This window comes from Triplophysa dalaica, chromosome 11 (assembly GCF_015846415.1).
Source record: "Triplophysa dalaica isolate WHDGS20190420 chromosome 11, ASM1584641v1, whole genome shotgun sequence".
Lineage (NCBI taxonomy): Eukaryota > Metazoa > Chordata > Actinopteri > Cypriniformes > Nemacheilidae > Triplophysa > Triplophysa dalaica.
The window spans coordinates 19,088,519-19,108,123 of NC_079552.1; the positions used below are offsets into that span (position 1 = coordinate 19,088,519).

The 19,605-nt window shown below is 38.7% G+C and overlaps 1 protein-coding gene across 3 annotated transcripts in view; it reads right to left on the bottom strand.

Moving 5' to 3' along the window:
* The window catches only part of arfgef3 (ARFGEF family member 3), a 141,492-nt gene that overhangs the window by 117,359 nt on the left and 4,528 nt on the right, over nucleotides 1–19,605 (bottom strand). For 2 of the 3 annotated variants that reach the window (XM_056760657.1, XM_056760655.1), the window contains exons 4-11: nucleotides 14,408–14,539; nucleotides 14,089–14,157; nucleotides 9,805–9,927; nucleotides 7,514–7,559; nucleotides 7,124–7,211; nucleotides 6,869–6,973; nucleotides 6,311–6,629; nucleotides 6,032–6,144 (exon numbers count right to left, since the gene is read on the bottom strand). In XM_056760657.1, the coding sequence (XP_056616635.1) occupies nucleotides 6,032–6,144; nucleotides 6,311–6,629; nucleotides 6,869–6,973; nucleotides 7,124–7,211; nucleotides 7,514–7,559; nucleotides 9,805–9,927; nucleotides 14,089–14,157; nucleotides 14,408–14,539 (995 nt within the window). The remainder of the gene's footprint in view (nucleotides 1–6,031; nucleotides 6,145–6,310; nucleotides 6,630–6,868; nucleotides 6,974–7,123; nucleotides 7,212–7,513; nucleotides 7,560–9,804; nucleotides 9,928–14,088; nucleotides 14,158–14,407; nucleotides 14,540–19,605) is intronic. The other variant, XM_056760656.1, reaches the window with a different exon arrangement.

Consider the following 19,605-nt stretch of genomic DNA (forward strand, 5'->3'; position numbering starts at 1 on the left):
AAGAACAGAAAAGACAGTCACATTTATTTTCATAAAGTACTAAGAAAAGCTAACAAAAATGTCACTGCATTAGATAACAAATATGAAAGTAAGTGGCTTTTAGTTTGAAGAGGATCATTTAATGAGAAATCGCATTTTTGTTAAACTTTTGTTATAAACTTTGTAACTTCTGGAACACCATAAAAACATTTATTCACGATAAGCTGAAAGTTGCATTTGTGGACATTCATGACATATTCACCCATCAATTACAAGTGATCATAAAGTCAATGTAAATCAATTACAATGCTGCAGTAAAAATAATGCAGGATAGAGCATATACAGTATAATGGAGGATAAAATCATATCCTTCCAAAGGATCTCAACCATCTCAGATTCCTGACGTTGAAATTTCTAAAAAGATATCAAATCAAAATTATATAATCAAAATGAGTCAGTTTCGCTTAATAGGACTATGCTTACTCCCAACATTTCAGCACAGTTTATAGTTTGCCCAATAGGACATTTCCCATGGCTAATGCATGACAATACGGTCATGAATATGAATTGAGGAAAGGAGGTCAGAAGTTTCACTGGGTTCGTCGGGTAGGCATATATTCACAGGAGTGATTGTGGTATTGCCAAGATGTGTGCCGGAAAAACGAGTAGTTCTGTCTTTTCAGGGTTGAGCGTTCATCCAAACTGGGACGTCTTCTAGAAAGGCTGTAATGCGAGCTGCTACAGCTGCTACCTTTCCTTGCTATTATCAGAGAGACATCTCATGAGTTGTGTCCCGATCCCACTATTTATCACATCCATTATCCTGGGTGAAAGATGCCTTTTGGTGAGGTGCTTCTGATAATGCCATTTGTATGGTTCCCAACAATGCGACACATCATCACTTGTGCACCTCAGCCTCATTGGGTGTTTCGGCCCTTTATCACAAGACAACCACAGCCAAGAGAGGCCCACCGCAGGTTGATCAGACATGGGTCTGTATCATATTGTTACATGGTCATATGGCAGTCCATGCTGTGTCCATCTGCCTCAACCACAGCCAGAGGATTTTTCTTTCCACACCACTGGCAAGTTGTTAACTATCCTCCACTGGACCAGTCCTATGAACTCTACTTCCTGTGTCAATTAGCTCATCCAGATTGTTGGCTGCAGTGTCAACAACACTTGCTTTGCTGGTAGCTCAGTGGCATCATACCTCAATGCAACCATATGTGACAACCTGTTGGCTAAGGCTGTTCTAGCCCCACTTGCACCCTCTAATTCATACTCTGTCCCCCCAGTTTTGTATGGCATAAGATTAAAACACATTTTCAACATCAAAGGCTGTTCTTGCCCCACTGGCACTGCTAAAACATCCTCAGTGCCCCCGGTTCCGTATAAGGTACAAATACAACACACAACACCATTGTATTGGGTGATAATTTGGCAGCCCATAGCGTGTCCTTCAGTTTCAACCCCAGCCAGTGGCTGCTTCTCTAAGCAACAGTGAAAAGTTCTTTGACTACCATCCGTTTGGCCTGTCCTGTGATCCCACCTTCCTAAAGTAGCCCCAAATTTAACACTTTCACATTCCATCCCCGATCATCAGCCTCCACTGCCAAGTTGGCACACCGGAAATTCTTTCTTTCAAATGCTTTGATAATGGCCTCTTCCCAAGGTGGAGTCAACTCAACTATGATTACGTTCCTACTGGAGGTGGACCACAGAACCATGTCTGAGCGCAGATTGGTCGATGCAATTTTCAAGGGGAAAGTAAGTCTATGGTCTAAATCAACTTGCATTTCCCAATCCCAAGTTATATTCGACAGATCTGAATCTGGGGATAAGGGCTTGAACTGCTTTTTCTGCCCTTCCCAAATAAAGGGTTTTTAGCGAGTTAGCCTGGGCGTTTTGGGGGATGTCATTTGGGCCACTCTCTGTGTCTCCACTACTGCAGCAGGCACTTTTGTACTTGATAGTGGCGCCATGTGTATCTCCCCTGTGTAAAGCTCTTCTTACAAATCACAAGAATATGTTTAAGGTTTGCTGGGGCTGCTCATAGGTTGCAGGCTGGATCCTGTCCACATCAAACATGCAGATTTGTTGGTGAGAGCAGAACATCATATGTAGCTCTTCTGCTGCGGTTCGCGTATCGCCTAAAACGTTCCACCGACGATGCAGCTCCACCACACTCCATCTGGCCCTCACTCATCTGGACAATAAAAGCACTTACGTCCGAATGCTTTTTTTCCCCCTCATCACTTGATAGGGAAGCCGAACCTGTTGGGCCTGAACACCTCCCTCTGTAACTGGTTTCAGGACTTCCTGATCAAGAGACCTCAGTCAGACCTCAAACAACACATCCAGCATCACAACACTGAGCACATTGGCTGTTCACACTTCTAACCCATGACTGTGTAGCAACGCACGGCTTGAACCACATCATCAAGTTTGACCCTGGTGGGGATCAGTAGAAACAACGAGTCAGCATACAGCGAGGATGTGCATAGGCTAACAGACTGGTTTAGTGTCAACAACCTGTCTCTGAACATTGACAAAACTAAAGAGATGTGATCACTCACCGCTGTAAATCAATTGGCTCCTTTGCACGAAATTCCTTGGTGTCCACCTGGCGGAGAACCTTAACTGGTCTCTCAACACTAGCTCCACCACCAAGAAAGTCCAGCAGCGTCACTTGTTCCTACGAAGGTTGAGAAAAGTCCACCTCCCTCACCCCAATCTGACCACTTTCTACAGAGGGACTATTGATAGCATGCTGAGCAGCGGCATCTCTTTCTGGTTTGGAACTATGCCACATCAGACCACAAGACCCTACAACAGACACTGTGGACATCGGAGAAGATCATCGGGGTCTCTCTACCTTCTATCATGGACATATACACCACACACGGCATCCGTAAAGCTACCAGCATCATAGCTGACCCACTCACCCCTCTCACACACTTTTCACCCTTCTGGAAATCAGTACCGGAGCATTCGTGCACTCACCTCTATACTGTGTAACAGCTTTTTTCCACAAGCCATTTGACTCCAAAATAAAAAGACTGGGGCCTAACAAATACATTGTAACACCCTGTTTACACATTTGCACCAATAACTGCCCTACTTTCATGTTTTTGCACCAACACTGCTGCTAGTTCCTCATTGAATGTTTACATGTACGGTAGTATGATTAAATGGACAATGTTTCACTACTTGTTTGCACTCCGATGTTGAACGCTGTGTACTGCGATTTATATTGTATCACGTTTTTCTTTTGCACTAAATGGCTCTCCTGTTTTTGCCAAGTAGTTGATATCCTTTGGACAACATGTTGAACCTGGGACAACATTCAAATCAACCAATTAGATTTCAGAAATAAGTTTACAGTTTATTTTAAATTTAATCTTCCAACCAGGATAAGAGGCTTGTAGACCATTGTTTTTCACTTATCACTTCCCTCTGATGGATCTGCACCGTATAATGTTAAAAGACAATAAAAACCACCTGAACTTGAACTTGATAAAACTTAGCCTGTTTGTTTCCATGATTGTGCACGTTCAATGCATTCCCACCTCATTCAGCAGCCTTGCTGGGCTTGGGAGACTGCTCTGGCGCATCTACTTGCTTCCTCTTGAGGCCGTACCTCCTCCACCACAACGTGACGATGTTCCTTTGGTGTCGCTTTTCGACATGTGGGTGGTTGATCCCAAACAAAGTCCCCCCTGCCATATTGAACTTGTTTCACAATGTCCCTATGTCTGAGGGCTGCCTTCGCATCTGCTACCACTGTTGCTGGGTTCCATTTCCTCCCAGTTGCTACTGTTGGAGCAGCATCTCTTACACAGGGATCACAGGATTCTTTGAGCATCATCTCCAGCCTTGTTTTGGTACATTTATATTCCTCCACATGTCTTGAAATGGGAAGAGAGATAGCTACATTCCCGTACAGCACTATGTTGCTAAGGCATCTTGGTAAACAAAGCCATTTCCACACTTGTGTACTCACCAATTTCTCCAGGTTCTTGGCGTGAGACACCATGAGCTCATACATTATAATTGGCCACATCAGATGTGGCAACAAACCAAATTGGAAACACCAGAGTATCAGCTTCCCAGGAAGAGTTGTACTATCTCTTGCCTGAGATGTTCCAGTATATAATGACATACTGTATCTAAATTAATATGTAATGTATATATTAATATAATTTCAAATGTCCCGCTTCCGACTTGTGTGTGTGTGGAGTTTGCATGTTCTCCCCGTGCCTCGGGGGTTTCCTCCGGGTACTCCGGTTTCCTCCCCTGGTCCAAAGACATGCATGGTAGGTTGATTGGCATCTCTTGAAAAAATTGTCCGTAGGGTGTGAGTGCGTGAGTGAATGAGTGAGTGTGTGTGCCCTGCGATGGGTTGGCACTCCATCCAGGATGTATCCTGCCTTGATGCCCGATGACTCCCCAGATAGGCGAAGGCTCCCCATGACCCGAGGTAGTTTGGATAAGCGGTAGAAAATGGAATGGAATTTCAAATGTAAACTAAAGTATTTGATTTGTCATTCAACAAATTGGTTCAAATTCAATAAAACTAGGGATGGGCATGTGTCAATAATTTCATATTCGAATATTCAAGCTCATAAAAACTAATATTCAAATATTTGTTTATTTAAATTAAGTTATTAATGACTTAATTTGTTACGTTTTCATTTAGACAAAATTTCACATCAAACTTATAATTGTCATTAAGTGCCGTATATAGGTTTTTTAATGTTGAAATAAAAATGCATTGAAACCTGTGTGGAAAACATAGAAAACAAACAAAACGCAATGCATACTGATAGTCTGTGATATATGGTTATGTTGTTTATTTTGTTTTACAAGTAATTGATAAGAAAAATAAGCATATTTTACTCTGGTGAGCGTTCCTCAGCCCGTTAACAAGCCGACTGCGGAGGAAACACGCTGCTCTTCTAACTCCGGGTAAAATCCCCCAGATCTGACAAAAATATCTGGCTTTACTTCCTATAATGTTGATAAAAAATAAAGTAAACGGGATTGATAGCTCCATTTCGACTGTCAAGATCCTAAAAATACCCAGCAACAAAGACTGAGCCTCTGTAGTGCTTTTGTCCATGTATCGGAGAAAGATTTTTCCTGCTGACAGGCACCGCATATAAATATTGTTTTCTCTGTCGTTCATGGTCATTGTCTGTCTTGTTTAGCTTTGCATTGCTTTTGCATCAATAAACAATGTAGGCCTATTTATTTCAACAAAGGTAACCATGTTTAAAAAAAAAAAGCATTCATGGAAATTTGTGTACAGGCTGTAACTTGAAGGTAACGACCTGGTTCAAACTTCTTAGAAGAAAAATTTTAGGTATGGAAAAAGGTGCCAGTCTTATGCTAAGACCAGATTCATTAACATTAGTTGCAGTGAAATTTACATTTTCATGTTTCAAGTTGTTGAAATTAGCATTACTTTTTAATATATTTTTAATGAACGAATATGAATTTACAAAGAACAAACGTTCTGAACAAGTTATGGTAATAAATTAATCATTGTTAATCATTTGATATTACATGGTATTTTTACCTAATGTAAGTAATGTTAATGAATTCTGTGGCTCACCAGTTTTGATACATTTTAATATGGTGATCTGAGCCAAGCATACATTTACATAGCAGATGCTTTTATCCAAAGCGACATACAGAGAGGATAACACGCGATCCAGGCATCTGGTGTGTAAACTTAAAATATTTAAGCTTGCGATCTGAGTGAACAAAGATTTAGGAACACATATACAATTATTTTTTATATTTTCTGTATATTATATAATCATTGCAGATGAAGTGAATAAGCGTTAAATAAGACTTGACAACTCTAAGGTCTTCTGTAGTGGTAACTTTACCATGTGGTGACGCAGTTTTTATTCTAATGAAAAATATGAATATTCAAATAGCATATTCAATTTGTGAATAGTTCTAACAGATTGAATATTAGAACATCCGTGCACATCCCTAATTTAAACACTTACGTAGTTCTAAGAGACCGGACACTTACAATTTGAGAAGATCGAGATGGGACTTCCTCTTTGAAAATGACCTTTTCCTTGTCTCAGGCTCAATGACACATGGACCAGCCAGGTTAAACAGCCACTGAGGGCTTCCTACAATCTATGGGTGTAAAAATAACAATATGTCCAAATGCAAGAGAGTAAATGTTTACTCCAACATGATGGAAAAGGAAAATAATCAGACCAAATCAAAACATATTTTTTTATTCAGGCTAGTCAGATTAGAAAGGCTTTACAAGTATATTCTGTAAATATGAAAACTTCACCTCCTTCATAATCTTAATGGCCTCCACTCTGTGCTGGGGGGGTGGATAGAGAAGAATACGGTGGTAGAGGGACTGCAACACAGGTTTCATCGATTCCACACAAGCCACCAGTCGAACCAACTCTGCCGCCACATAGCATATAGTGCGAACCACTGGCCCTATCATTGCAGGGGCACTCGTTGAACATCCGGATCCCCGGCCTTGGTCCAAAACCGACGCCACGTCTGAGTCCTGGGTTGTCCAACCGTGGGCAGAAGTGATGGTTTTGTCACTTGCAGGGTTTCCCATTATCACCACAAGGGTTGGGCACAACCGTTTCCTGTATGTGCAAAATACACTTTTATTACTAATAACAGCATGTTCCTATTAGAACTGTCTGATCATTTAGTAATGAGACTAAATTAACACAATTGGTATTAGCATGGATTTTGCTGTTTCTCAGAAGTTCAAAAAGTCACGGTTCGCTACCGCCTTGAAGTGCCGCATGAATACCAAAGTTCATTTCAAATTGCCATGCTATTTCCATGTGAATGTATTGAAAGTACTTATGTGTCTCACCATATAAGGTCCGTAAAATGGCGACGCAGGTGCAATGTGGGAGGACAGTTGGAAAGCATGGACAGAATACACTCCAGATACAACAGCTGCAGTAACTGGTTTTCACTAAAGAGATATAAAAACACACATTCCTCTTATGTCACCATGATAGTTGACTATACCAGCACCTGGTTGTGTATTTTTTCACAGCCCTAACCCCTCATTATTATCCATCACAAATAACTCTTGATGATATGTAGTGGATGTAACACTTACTTTGAGACTGATTCCAGTTTGTCACAGAATACGGTGAGGACCATCACAACATCTTCATACAATGCATCAGAGGTTGGAGAGATATCTGCTAACACACAGAAGTACATAAATAATTGATTTTATACTGAATGGCAGGATAAATACAACCTCAATATACTGAACATAAATAGTCACTCAAGAATGATCCATCACTGAAGCACGTAAAACACATTACATCAATTGCATGCTAACAACAGCGTAACTGGACATTTTATTAGTAAAGGCAACATATGTGTGTGTGTGCATGCGTTATAATGTTGTTAGAATAAAGGCGTGTGTTTGTTTACCCATGGTACAAAAAGGTACAAAAGTGGTACAAAAAAGACACAGCCATGTGTGGCTGAAGTTTACCTTTGCGCTGGAGCACAGGCATGGAATGTTCTTCTCCATCAAAACCCTGCAAACATCCATCAAAACAAAACATTTTGCTTAACACTGTAGAACTGTTTGAGAGGTCTATACTAAACGGACAGGAAGCTATGGAGAGATGATACTGTACAGTTAAGGCAGTCGGTCGGTCATTATTAGGAGGACCCAGACTTGTTTATTCACATCCTCATTGGATTAGGTTACTGGCAGTGTGAAAAATATACATAAATTATAATTAAAACAGGTTTCCTCATTTAAAATACTGATGAACAAAAAGCAAGAAAAACTAAAATAAATAGAAGGGTGAATTCAGGTTGATTTGGACTCTTTTAAAAATTAAGATGGCAAAATTGTCCCAATGAACCTGAATTCAACCTACATTTAGAAAAGGTAGGAACATTTAATTTGTTTGCTATTGGTAGAAAGCATATTTGGACCTTTTTCACATTTCCAGGTTTCACAGCAGCAGAAGTCATCATAGTTGGGTAAACTTCTATAGCAGTGAATGGTAGACTACCAGAAATATATTTTTTGCTTTCTCATTTGATCAAATAGCAAAAGAAAAACTCAACGATAGTGTTTTCACTACTTTCAACCAAATAGACAAAATAAAGAGTGTGTGATAACAGAGCAGTCAAAAGAAAGTATGTTATCAAATTTGCTTAGATGCTGTATAAGAAACACCCTTGCATCAGCGTTAACTTGCTTTTGTAATTTGATGCAAAGGAAATGTTATACAAGTGTTATAAACATACATGCATTTAAAAAAAATATATAAAAAAATGTTAAAGAGTAAGTAGCATATGATTTTAAAGGTCCTACTTTGGTTAATGGAGTGTCCAACAACAAGTTTATGTACATAAAAGGTGTAAAAACACTATCATGTCATAATAATAGGTAATTATTCTTACCTTGACTCTGAAATGATTCGTTCCGCGATTCATCAGTCTAATCCCCTCTAATCTGCTAGACTAGTTTCATGTGATTGGTCAGATGGTGTAGTCTGCTGCGATTGGTCAAACGCGTTTGTAACGAGCAAGGCGGGACGAGAGCCCTGAGGGAATGACGCGATTGATGATATTGAGTGTCAAAAGTGTTGTAAGGGTATCGCATCTCTTTGGAGGAGATCGAAAGTATAAAAGGACTAGCCACTGGAGTGTACGACGAGAGAGGACCAGGCATAGATTTTATACTATGGTTAATTATGTTTGTGTGGCCGGCAGTCGACCACAGCAGGAGCTGCCAGCATTTTACTTTCATTTTGTGGTTTGTTTATTTTTTACTAAAAGTTGTTGAACGTTCGCCGGTGACCGCCTCCTTCCCATTCCTTGAACTTGTTACGGCGTTCATCATGTGTCGGAAATGGAATGCCTGCCATCATTGCTGGATTATGGTTTACAGGTTATATATTATATGCAGTGTATAGATAGAGATGGTGGGGATTTTACCTTACCAGTTTAAGCTCTAGTCTGACGAAGAAACATCCAAAGACGATAGTAGATAATAGATAGACAATAATAGATTGAACACTTAAATTAGCAGAGTTCATAGCTAGATAAACAAACTGTAATACCCCAGAAAAAGCGGTACGTGTTAACGTTAGTGTTAAATAAATTTGTTAAATGCAGACATAAGGTACACAAATAATTCTTGAAGTTCAGACAAAAATAAATAGTCACATTTAAAGGTTGTGATTTGGTGGAGCTAACAGCTCCAAGTAAAGTTGGTATTTCCCCCTCTTTCAAGGATAGTCTTTTAACATATCCTGGAGTGAACATGTCAAGATTATTGAAGCTATCTTTGGTGAAATGACGCCCGCACAGTAAAACCCTGGGGTTATAGTTCACGTCTCATTTGCATGGTGCAGAGTCGACTCCCTTTTTACAAGCCAATAACTTTGTTATTTATTCACCTTCGGTCTTACAACTTGGTAGACTGCTTACTTTCAAACACAACAACATAACACATAGGATGAAATGTAATTTTTATGATCTTATGCTACTTACTCTTTAAGATTTACGTTGCTGAGGACCGTTAAATGCCGTTAACCGTTAAATGACCGTGAAAAAGGTCCATTCCTGGATGGCTAACTGTGCGTTATATGATATGATATCAAAACATGAATATTATAAAATACACAGCAATTATCCAAGAGTTTTACAAAATGCACATTGGGATTAATACCCATGTTGTCTATAGGATTGTCAGAGGACTGTTTGCATTAAATGTGTGGGTTTGTGTTTAGTACAGCTGTATTGTAAAGAAAAACTCACTGTATTTTCCTGTCTATGGCGCAGTTGTAGGGCGAGATCACCGAGTATCTGACTGAGAGTGGCCCTGACTGCTGTGTTGATGCTACGTTGATGACAACTTGAGATGTACGTCTCAATACACACCTGGAAAAAAATAAACATGCAAGCGTTTGGAAAAAAAAGAGCAAGCTTGTGACGAAAATGTAACACCTATTACCATATTTGGAACATCAGGTTCCAAAGCAATTGTACGGACAAGTCCGCCCATCTTAATTGCATATACATTTGGGCGGTCTTAGTTAAATCATACCACAAACTGATGCAGATTTGTGGGGGTATGGTTACATGAGGCCTTTCAGGCAGGTCTGGTTGAGAATTCACTTTTAGAAGTTACAAGTAAATGCTGAAATTAATATGAATTAATATTAATAAATGCTGTTGAAGTAATGTTTGGTATGGTTCATTGATAGCTCATGTTAGCTAATGCATTAAGTAAGGGATAATGTACAGGCACCCGGTTGTTATCGCTGATAGAAATAAGCCTGGACAGTGTGATCAGGACCTGACCCAAATCCCTTATTTCGAGATAACAGCCAGCTGCTTGTACATTATCCCGCTTACACGGCTACTTACCACATGAGAAAAAAACTGGAGAATAAATGTGAATTTGAACATTTTATTAGCTTGTTTTACCAAATGCAGACCTTCTGTGAGGAAAAGCAGTTTACTTTGGGTTTTAAGGTAAAAAACGACATTCAAATATCACGAACAGGCAATTTGGGTTTAATCATTTGTAAATATAATATCATATACTGTATGCTATTAAAAGACATTTATATTAGGGCTTGGAAAGTTAATGCGTTATTAGGTTAACGCATTATAAAATAATTGTCTGCGTTAATTATTTAGAGCATTAACACATTTTTTTAAAAGTATAATTTAATTTCGAAAGTCCGTTGCTCACTGGCTCTGAAACGTATAGAGCTTGTTAATCGACGTCACACCACATTGAATGTTGCGCCATCTTGGAAGGATAGCTGCTAGTGTGTTCAATGCAGTGTTTTGATTTTCTTGTTTGATAAAGAAATATAACTATGGTAGGTCTGTATTGCTGTGTTACGCAAATGTAACAGAGTCAAGCCAGTGAAGTGATGAGCAAGTATGTTAACTTCACTCCTTTGCCTCAAGGACTCTCTAGCGACAGAAGATAGATATTGCGGTCTTTAGCATCCTCGCTATAGCGACCGACTCCCATGCAGAACCGACCCGGTTCGAAGCCCGCCTGGAGCAGGTGTGGTTCGTTCCGTCACACAGAGTCGTTCAGGAATAGTCCCTGGTTCATTCATTTTAGATTTCTCCATATAACAAACAAAACAAGGAAAGGTACATATCAAAACAATAGTACTTGCTGGGGAATGGCGTCACCACGCGTCTCAACCAATTAAAGCTTTTGGGGTTGGCCTAACACTGCTGAAGCGCACACATGAACCTGAAACAACAGAACTGAATGGAAAAGTACCAAACTCTTAAACGGACATTTCGCTTTAAGTCTCTTCCAAACGGCGGAGTTGATAGAACAAACCACTCCATTTCGTCTCCCCTCCTTCAGCCATGCGCTTATCTATCAGTCCCCTCGCCCCACAAAGATGTTATATGCGCGGGTGTAAGATACTTTTTTAAAGCTATTGAAGATAAAGCGGAAGGAAATCAATGACCTGCAGAATACAAAAAATTCCCCAGCTTAGGTACAAAACAGCAACAATAACAAATTGTCTTGCGTGTATTGTATGCAGTGTGAGACTTACGCTGAAAACATGTTTAAACATGCACGAGTGTCAGAGCGCAAAATACTTAACAGAGTTCTCTTTCAGGTCTTCTTATTCTGAAATGGACAGAGTAGTCCGGCTTATGAAGTTAACAGCTGGTAAACAAAACAGACGTGTCACAGTATATCTGTATAGAGTAGTCTTAAAGAGGCGGCAGCATAATAAAGATCTCCGTTTATAATGTTCATTAAAAAGTAATGGACGGGCCCAAAACACTCACTCGTAATAAAGGAATTGTGTTCTCCGTTTTATGAAATGTTAAGATAAGAAAAAAACTTTTTAAGTAAAAATGGCTTATGCTACTATGCAATGGATTTTTTTTTAAAAAGCTCATTATTTAAATTTTTGCAAACCAAATCCTACATCACTTTTGTTCATATAGCTGTAATTTTAAATAAAAGTGCACAATACACTAATTTTGAATTCATTATTGAATTTACACATGCAATTAATAACAGAAAAGTCATGTGATTAAAATGTTCAATCCTTGTCCAGGACCATCTTATATTTGTATAATCTCTTACAAAACTTGTCAAAATGATTTGCTGCATCAAGGTTAACTCTTTCACCGCCATTGACGAGTTATCTCATCAATTAAAAAAAATGCTTCCCCCAAAGAGGAGTTATTACAGTGTATTATCAGTGTTTGTACTGTAGTACAGCAGGTGGCACTATTACACACCTTTGGGAAAAAGTACAGAATCCCAGAACCTAGAACGTATATGTTTTAGCGGTTTTTAATGATTGTTCCGAGTGGAATCTGGGCGGAATCTGTGACAAAAAATCGTTAATTATATTAGCGGTTTAATCAAAATGAGGCATTTTTGAAGAAACCTACCCACATCTACGGAATGTGGCTTTGACTGATCAAATATTATTTTTAATTAACTATTAAGCCTGTAATTGATCAGGAAAGAGAGTGAAATAAAATGCTGTGTTAAACAGCAATCCATGACCGACCGCTGAGTATGTCCCTTCTCTGACTGTACCCTCTGAGCTGCTTGGTAAAGGAAAATGATGCGAGATCCACTCTTGGTTGTAGCCATAGCTGCACAATGACCCATTGTAAGGGGACAGGATAATGTGCTTCATGTTAGTAGTGAGATGTTAGGGATACATAGTGGTGTAGTATAGTTTTTTGTAGGGAGTATACTTTAGTTCTTAGAAAGTATAATCTTTAGATTTTAATTCCATTAGATTTTGACTGAGGCCACATCAAAGACTTAGATCATATTAAAAGAGTAAATCATTTGTGCAGTTTTATCAAGCACTCGTTGATTGCTGGCAGTGTCTCTAGCCTGACTTTTACCAGGCTGGCAGGGAGCTCTCATCTCTTATCATCTAAAACAATTATATACATTGTACTATATATTTTCTCTACCTTTCTCCCTCATTAATTGATTCACCACGCAAACTAACGTTTTTGAAGTTACCTAGTTAGGCATAATTTAATATGCCAACAATCCCCTTACAGCTATGTTAATGAAAACAAATATGCTAATTTTATGAAAGTATATGCAGTGGATTTAAAAGTAGGGGTGAGATATCAACAGAAAGTATAATACACCAGCGAACAGAGTACGCAATTGCGACTCCTGGACGCTATCATGACAGAGCGGGACCCCTCGTACAGCATAGCATGAGCCACATCAGGCTCATTTTCGGTTACACCTGCTGAAGCATTACCCGAAGCAGAAGTAGCTTCAGGGGCAGGCTTACTAAAACATTGAAAACGTGTAGTTCAAATGCTTGCCTTTCATGATCTCCATTTGTTTCATATCTTCCGGTACACCAATGGTCCAAAAGGCAGTGTGTAACACTTTTCTGACACAAAACGATGCTGTTACTTATCCTTGCATTTTTCTATCTTTTCTAGTGGGTATACAGCATATACCGGTGTATCACGTAGACTACACCACAGAGGATATACTGAATGGAGACGGTGTATAACTAGATGAAGAATTTTCAAAACATATTTACATAAGCATCATTATTTCTATAGCTCCTGAAAAACATTTGCTATGTGAAGATAAGATGATGTCTGGCACAATCAGACCCATTCAACACATGAAGATGTGATTATTGGCTGTTCATGGCCAACCAATGGCAATACAACAAAGTTAAACATACACGGATAGAAAAAAGAGATTGCGAGAAACCCAGTCCAAATAAACATGTAGTGAGGGATCTGACTTCTAATTATTTATATCCAATTATATAAACATGATGTTCTTGCTTTATAAGTGTTGATTGTCTCAGAAGAACAAACGAATAGGATTTGGTATTACATTACAGTTTAGATTTACATTTTCAGGGAATGAAAATGTGTAAAATTTCAAAATTTGCATCTAAATCCCCTTTATTTTCTTACATGTTAGGAGCATGTTTTAATAATTTCACCCCTAAAATGTAAGACTAAATTGCAGCATTGTCCACAGATGTCTTTTGTCAAGACAGACATCAATAAAGCTCATCTTACCTCAGCAATTCTCAAGATGTTGTGCCCATTCATCTCAAAGGTAGAGGAGTAGGTGACACAAAGCAGAACCTATGAAACAAAAAGTTGATTCATGCAATACAATAACCTTTTGACAGCAGCACTGTTTCACATGATTCAACACTTTTGCATAAGAAACGGGAATTGAATACACTGTAACTAGAGATGTACTAGCAATGATGCAAATTATGCCATAAAGACTGTGGCTGCAGACACAAAATTGATTATGTCTGCTAAAAGTCGCCTATTATTTTATACGAACAACTCCATGGTGTTGGCATACATACACATACACACAGACCTTCATGACCTCAACCTGCAGGTCTTCATGTAGGGTGGGGGTCACCTTGATGACTTCCAAAATTTGGCTCAACAGCTCCTTCTCTGGAACCTCTATATCCACAGAAACAAAGCAGTCCTCACAAAGGATCTTCTGTGAAAGACAACGCCAAAACATACAAGAACCAGATGTGATATTTCATTTATAAACATAAAGAGATTATATAAACTAAAATCTCATGTCATCCAAGACATCCATGGCTTTATTTCAGATCCTTCACAGCTTTAAATGGCTAAACGCGACACCAGCTGATGAATTAGGGTGTTTTTCTATCTACTTTTTATCCACAAATATACGGCTTTCATCCAACCTTGTTGCGTGTTCACAACTTCCCATAATACGTTATCATTTTGGAAAGTCACGAAAGTTATTGTTCTGTCATTTTCTTCAGGCTTGCGTAGTCATTTTCATCAGGCTTTTGGCCTGCAGACGTTTTTTTAAGTGCACCACATTACACATATGGAGCAGCAGCTAATCACATGACAATACATTTTAGCTACAGGAGCAGCGTAGCATTGGCCACATCAGGCTCATTTTCGGTTACACCTGCTGAAGCATTACCCGAAGTGGATGTAGCTTCCAGGGCAGGCTTACTAAAACATTGAAAAAGTGTAGTTCAAATGTTGGCCTTTCATGATCTCCATTTATTTCATATCTTCCGGTACACCAATGGTCCAAAAGGCAGTGTGTCACACTTTTCTGACGCAAAACAATGCTGTTACTTATCCTTGCATTTTTTAAGTTTGTATAAGGAAATCCTTGATCTTTTCTAGTGGGTATACTCTACAGCATATACCAGTGTATCACTTCGAAAAACTGAAAAATGTACATCGTAGCATTTTTTCAGCAGTGTTGGTTCCCTTTCACACTACACTGATTGCTTTGGTCCGAACGAGTTGCAACACACTAAAATGCAGTCACATGACAACAGGAGGAACTTGTACATCCCGAACTTGGATGTACTGGTGACCGAGTTTCTTTACCTTAACCGGGAACTGTTCCACACATCTATTAAACCCCCTTTCCATGAGTTATTTGCTAAACCATGAAAATATCTTGCTGTTCGTGGGTTTTCGAAAGTTGGGATTTAATAGGAATGTGCACGAATGTTCAAATATTCAATACGCAATAACTATTCAAAAATTATAAATGCTATTCGAATATTTGTATTTTTCATAAGAATTAAAACTGCTTAAACATGGGGAAAGGTTACCGCTACAGAAAACCTTAAGAGTTGTCACGTCTTATTTAATACTTCTTCAATTCATCTGTAATGATTTTATAATATAAATATAAAAAATAATTTGATGTGATCACTTTGATCTTTGCTCACTCAGATCGCAAGCTAAAGTTAAAAAATGTTAAGTTTACACACCGGATGCCCATATCACGTGTTATGCTTGGCTCACAATTAAAATGTTTAAAAACTGGTGAGACACAGAGTTTGTTAACATTACTTGCATTAGGTATAAAAATACCAACGTAATATTAGATTATTAACAATAATTAATTTATTACCATAACTTGTTCGGAGAGGTTGTTCTTGGTAAATACAAATTTGTACACAAAAATATATTAAGAAATGCTAATTTCAACAATTTAAACATGAAAATGTACATTTCACTGCAACTAATGTTACTGAATTTGGCTTTCGCATAAGACTAGCACTTTCTTCCAAATCTAAAGCCTGAATTTTCCTTTTAAGAAGTTCACATAGTCGTCGCCTTCAAGTTGCAGCCTATAAATAAATTTGCACGGTCACGCAATTAACAGGGAAACAAGCATTACAATGGCTCCGTCTTTTTGCGGGGTAAAGTTTAGGATCTGAACAGTCGGCATGGAGGTATCAAGCCCTTTACTTTATTTATTATCAACATTATAAACAATAAAGCCAGATATATTGTCAGATGGGTTTTCTCCGCTGTCACCTTGTTTACCGGCAGAGGAACGTTCACCAGAGTAAAATAGACCTATATGCTTGTTTTTCTTATGAAGAACATGTAAAAAAAAATAAACAAGACTGCAAGTATATATTGCGTTTTGTTCGTTTTCTTTTGTATGTTTTCTTTTTGTATTAAACCGTTTCGAACAGGTTTAAATGCAGTTTTTATGTATTTTGTCCTTTTTTTTCAACATTAACATCTCAAATATTTGAACATGAAATTATTGAAAAATACCCATCCCTAGGATGGAATACGGTCATCAGACAAATTTCTATGAGGCTCTGCACCTCCTCAAAACTCTGCGAGCTGCCATGCAGTGCAAACTGTCAACAAACACTTGTCCTCACTACATGATGCACAATGCAGATGACTACGACAACTGGTTTAGTTAACAAAAGTTCAGAACTTTTTGCATTTGGGTCTGTTCCAGGTGGAATCACGTTCTCACCACAAACAAGCCGCTCCAGGATTCATTTGATAGCGTACCGAGACCATCTTTTCAATATGCATATTTGGTCCGCTTTTGGTGCGCACTCGAGTGCGATTGCTGCATTCACACCCGCCCAAACGAACCACACCAAGAAGAAAAACGAACTCTAGTGCGATTCAACCGTACTAAATGAGTCCGGTGAGAAAGCACTCTTAAAGAGCATCTATCCCAGAATATGGTTATTTTAAATGGTTTTCTACCAGAAATTAAATCGCCAGCGTGTGTGCAGAAACATGACTGAACATGTAAAACATGGAATTAGCTTCCACTGTTATGCAGATGATACTCAGCTATATATCTCATCAAGATCATATGATTCCTTTAAGCTATCCAAACTGGCAGAGTGCATCGAGGACATAAAACATTGGATGACTAGTAATTTCCTTCTTTTAAACTCTAGCAAAACAGAAATATTACTTATAGCACCAAAATCAAGTAAACAGAATATCTCCGATTACAGCCTGCAAATTGAAGGCTGCACTCTTACTCCAACAAATACAGTTAAAGACCTAGGCGTTATATTATACTGCAACCTGTCATAAAAAAAAATTGCATCTCAAATATCACAAAAACAGCCTTCTTCCACCTTAGAAATGGGTCAAGAAAATTCGATCACATAACCCCAGTTTTATCATCGCTTCACTGGCTACCCATTAAGTATCGTATTGATTTTAAAATTCTTTTAATTACTTACAAAGCCCTGAACGGTTTAGCACCTACTTACTTAACCGAGCTTTTATCACGTTACAACCCATCACGCTCTCCAAGATCTCAAAATTTAGGACTTTTGACAACACCTAGAATAACAAAATCCACCAAAGGGGGTCGAGCTTTCTCATACGTAGCACCTAAACTCTGGAATAGCCTTCCTGATACTATTCGTGGGTCAGACACACTCTCCCAATTTAAATCTAGATTAAAGACACTTGTAAAGACACAGCGTAAAGACACAGCTTTCACTTAATGCATAGTTAATGAACAGCAGCTACGCTAATTATTCTCTTTATTCTCTTTCCGCCTCTGCCTCGGGATGCCCATCCCGAGGTAGGAAGAAGTTCCACCATGTCCAGACGACCGACAGATGCCCATCCCCAATTTGAGATTACGCCAGCTACAGCTTCAGACTGACTGACCATCCCAGCTCCATCTAAGGCAATTCCACCACCAGCCAAGAGAAATATGACCATTGGGAGACTGCATTCATTCATTTATTTATTTAATTAGATATTATTTATTATAATGATTATTATAATAATGATTATTACTTACTCGTTGTATAAATACCATGCACTGTGCTGTGTTTTAACTTTTCTGTTTTTCCTGTTTGCCCCTGTAAAGCTGCTTTGAAACAATACACATTGTGAAAAGCGCTATATAAATAAACTTGAATTGAATTGAGAACTAGGGAATTACAGGCCTATATCGAATTTACCTTTTATATCTAAAGTTCTTGAAAAAGTAGTTTCAACTCAGTTATGCTCCTTCCTCCAAAGGAATGACATTAATGAAGAATTCCAGTCTGGATTTCGAGCATGTCACAGTACAGAGACTGCTTTGATCAGAGTTACAAATGATCTGCTTTTACTGTCTGACTGTGGCTGTATTTCGTTATTGGTGCTGCTAGACCTTAGTGCTGCATTTGACACCATTGACCACAACATACTCCTACACAGACTCGAAAAGTACGTTGGCATTAATGGAATAGCATTGAAATGGTTTAAGTCTTATTTATCTGATCGTTTTCAATTTGTAGCAATAAACAATGATGTGTCCCGCAAATCGCAAGTCCAGTACGGTGTCCCAAAGGGGCTCGGTCTTAGGGCCTCTGCTCTTCAAATTATATATGCTACCTCTAGGAGATATAATAAAGTGACATGGATTTAGCTTTCACTGTTATGCTGATGATACTCAACTTTATATTTCCTCAAAGCCTCTTGAAACCCAGCAGTTCCATCGAATAAAGGAATGCATAGTTGATTTAAAAAAACTGGATGAGTAACATTTTTTTACTACTGAACTCGGACAAAACAGAAGTGTTACTTACTGGACCGAAAACCGCCATACGTAACAACCAAGAATACTGCTTAACTATTGACGGATGCTCCATAAAATCCTCGTCGTCAGCTAAGAATCTTGGCGTTGTATTCGATAGTAATCTGTCATTTGAGATCCATGTCGCCAACACCTGTAAAATTGCATTTTTTCATCTTAAGTATATATCTAAACTACGTCATATGCTGTCACTGTCAGATGCAGAGAAATTAATTCATGTATTCATGACATCAAGACTAGATTACTGTAATGCACTTTTAGGTGGTTGCCCTGCAGGCCTATTACAAACACTGCAACTGGTTCAAAACGCGGCAGCTCGAGTTCTTACACGCACAAAAAAGTATGAGCATATAACCCCGGTTCTGTCAACCTTGCACTGGTTACCTATAAAGCATCGCATTAACTTTAAGATCTTGCTTATTACCTATGTATAAAGCCCTAAAGGTCTAGCGCCGCAATATTTAAATTAACTTCTATTGTATTACAATCCTCCACGTGCATTACGCTCTCAGGCGTCCTGTCAGTTAGTAATACATAGAATTTCAAAATCAAGTGCAGGTGGTAGATCCTTTTCTTGTCTAGCGCCTAAACTTTGGAATAATCTTCCCTGCACTGTCCAGGAGGCAGACACACGCTGTCAGTTTAAATCTAGACTAAAGACGCATCTTTTTAAT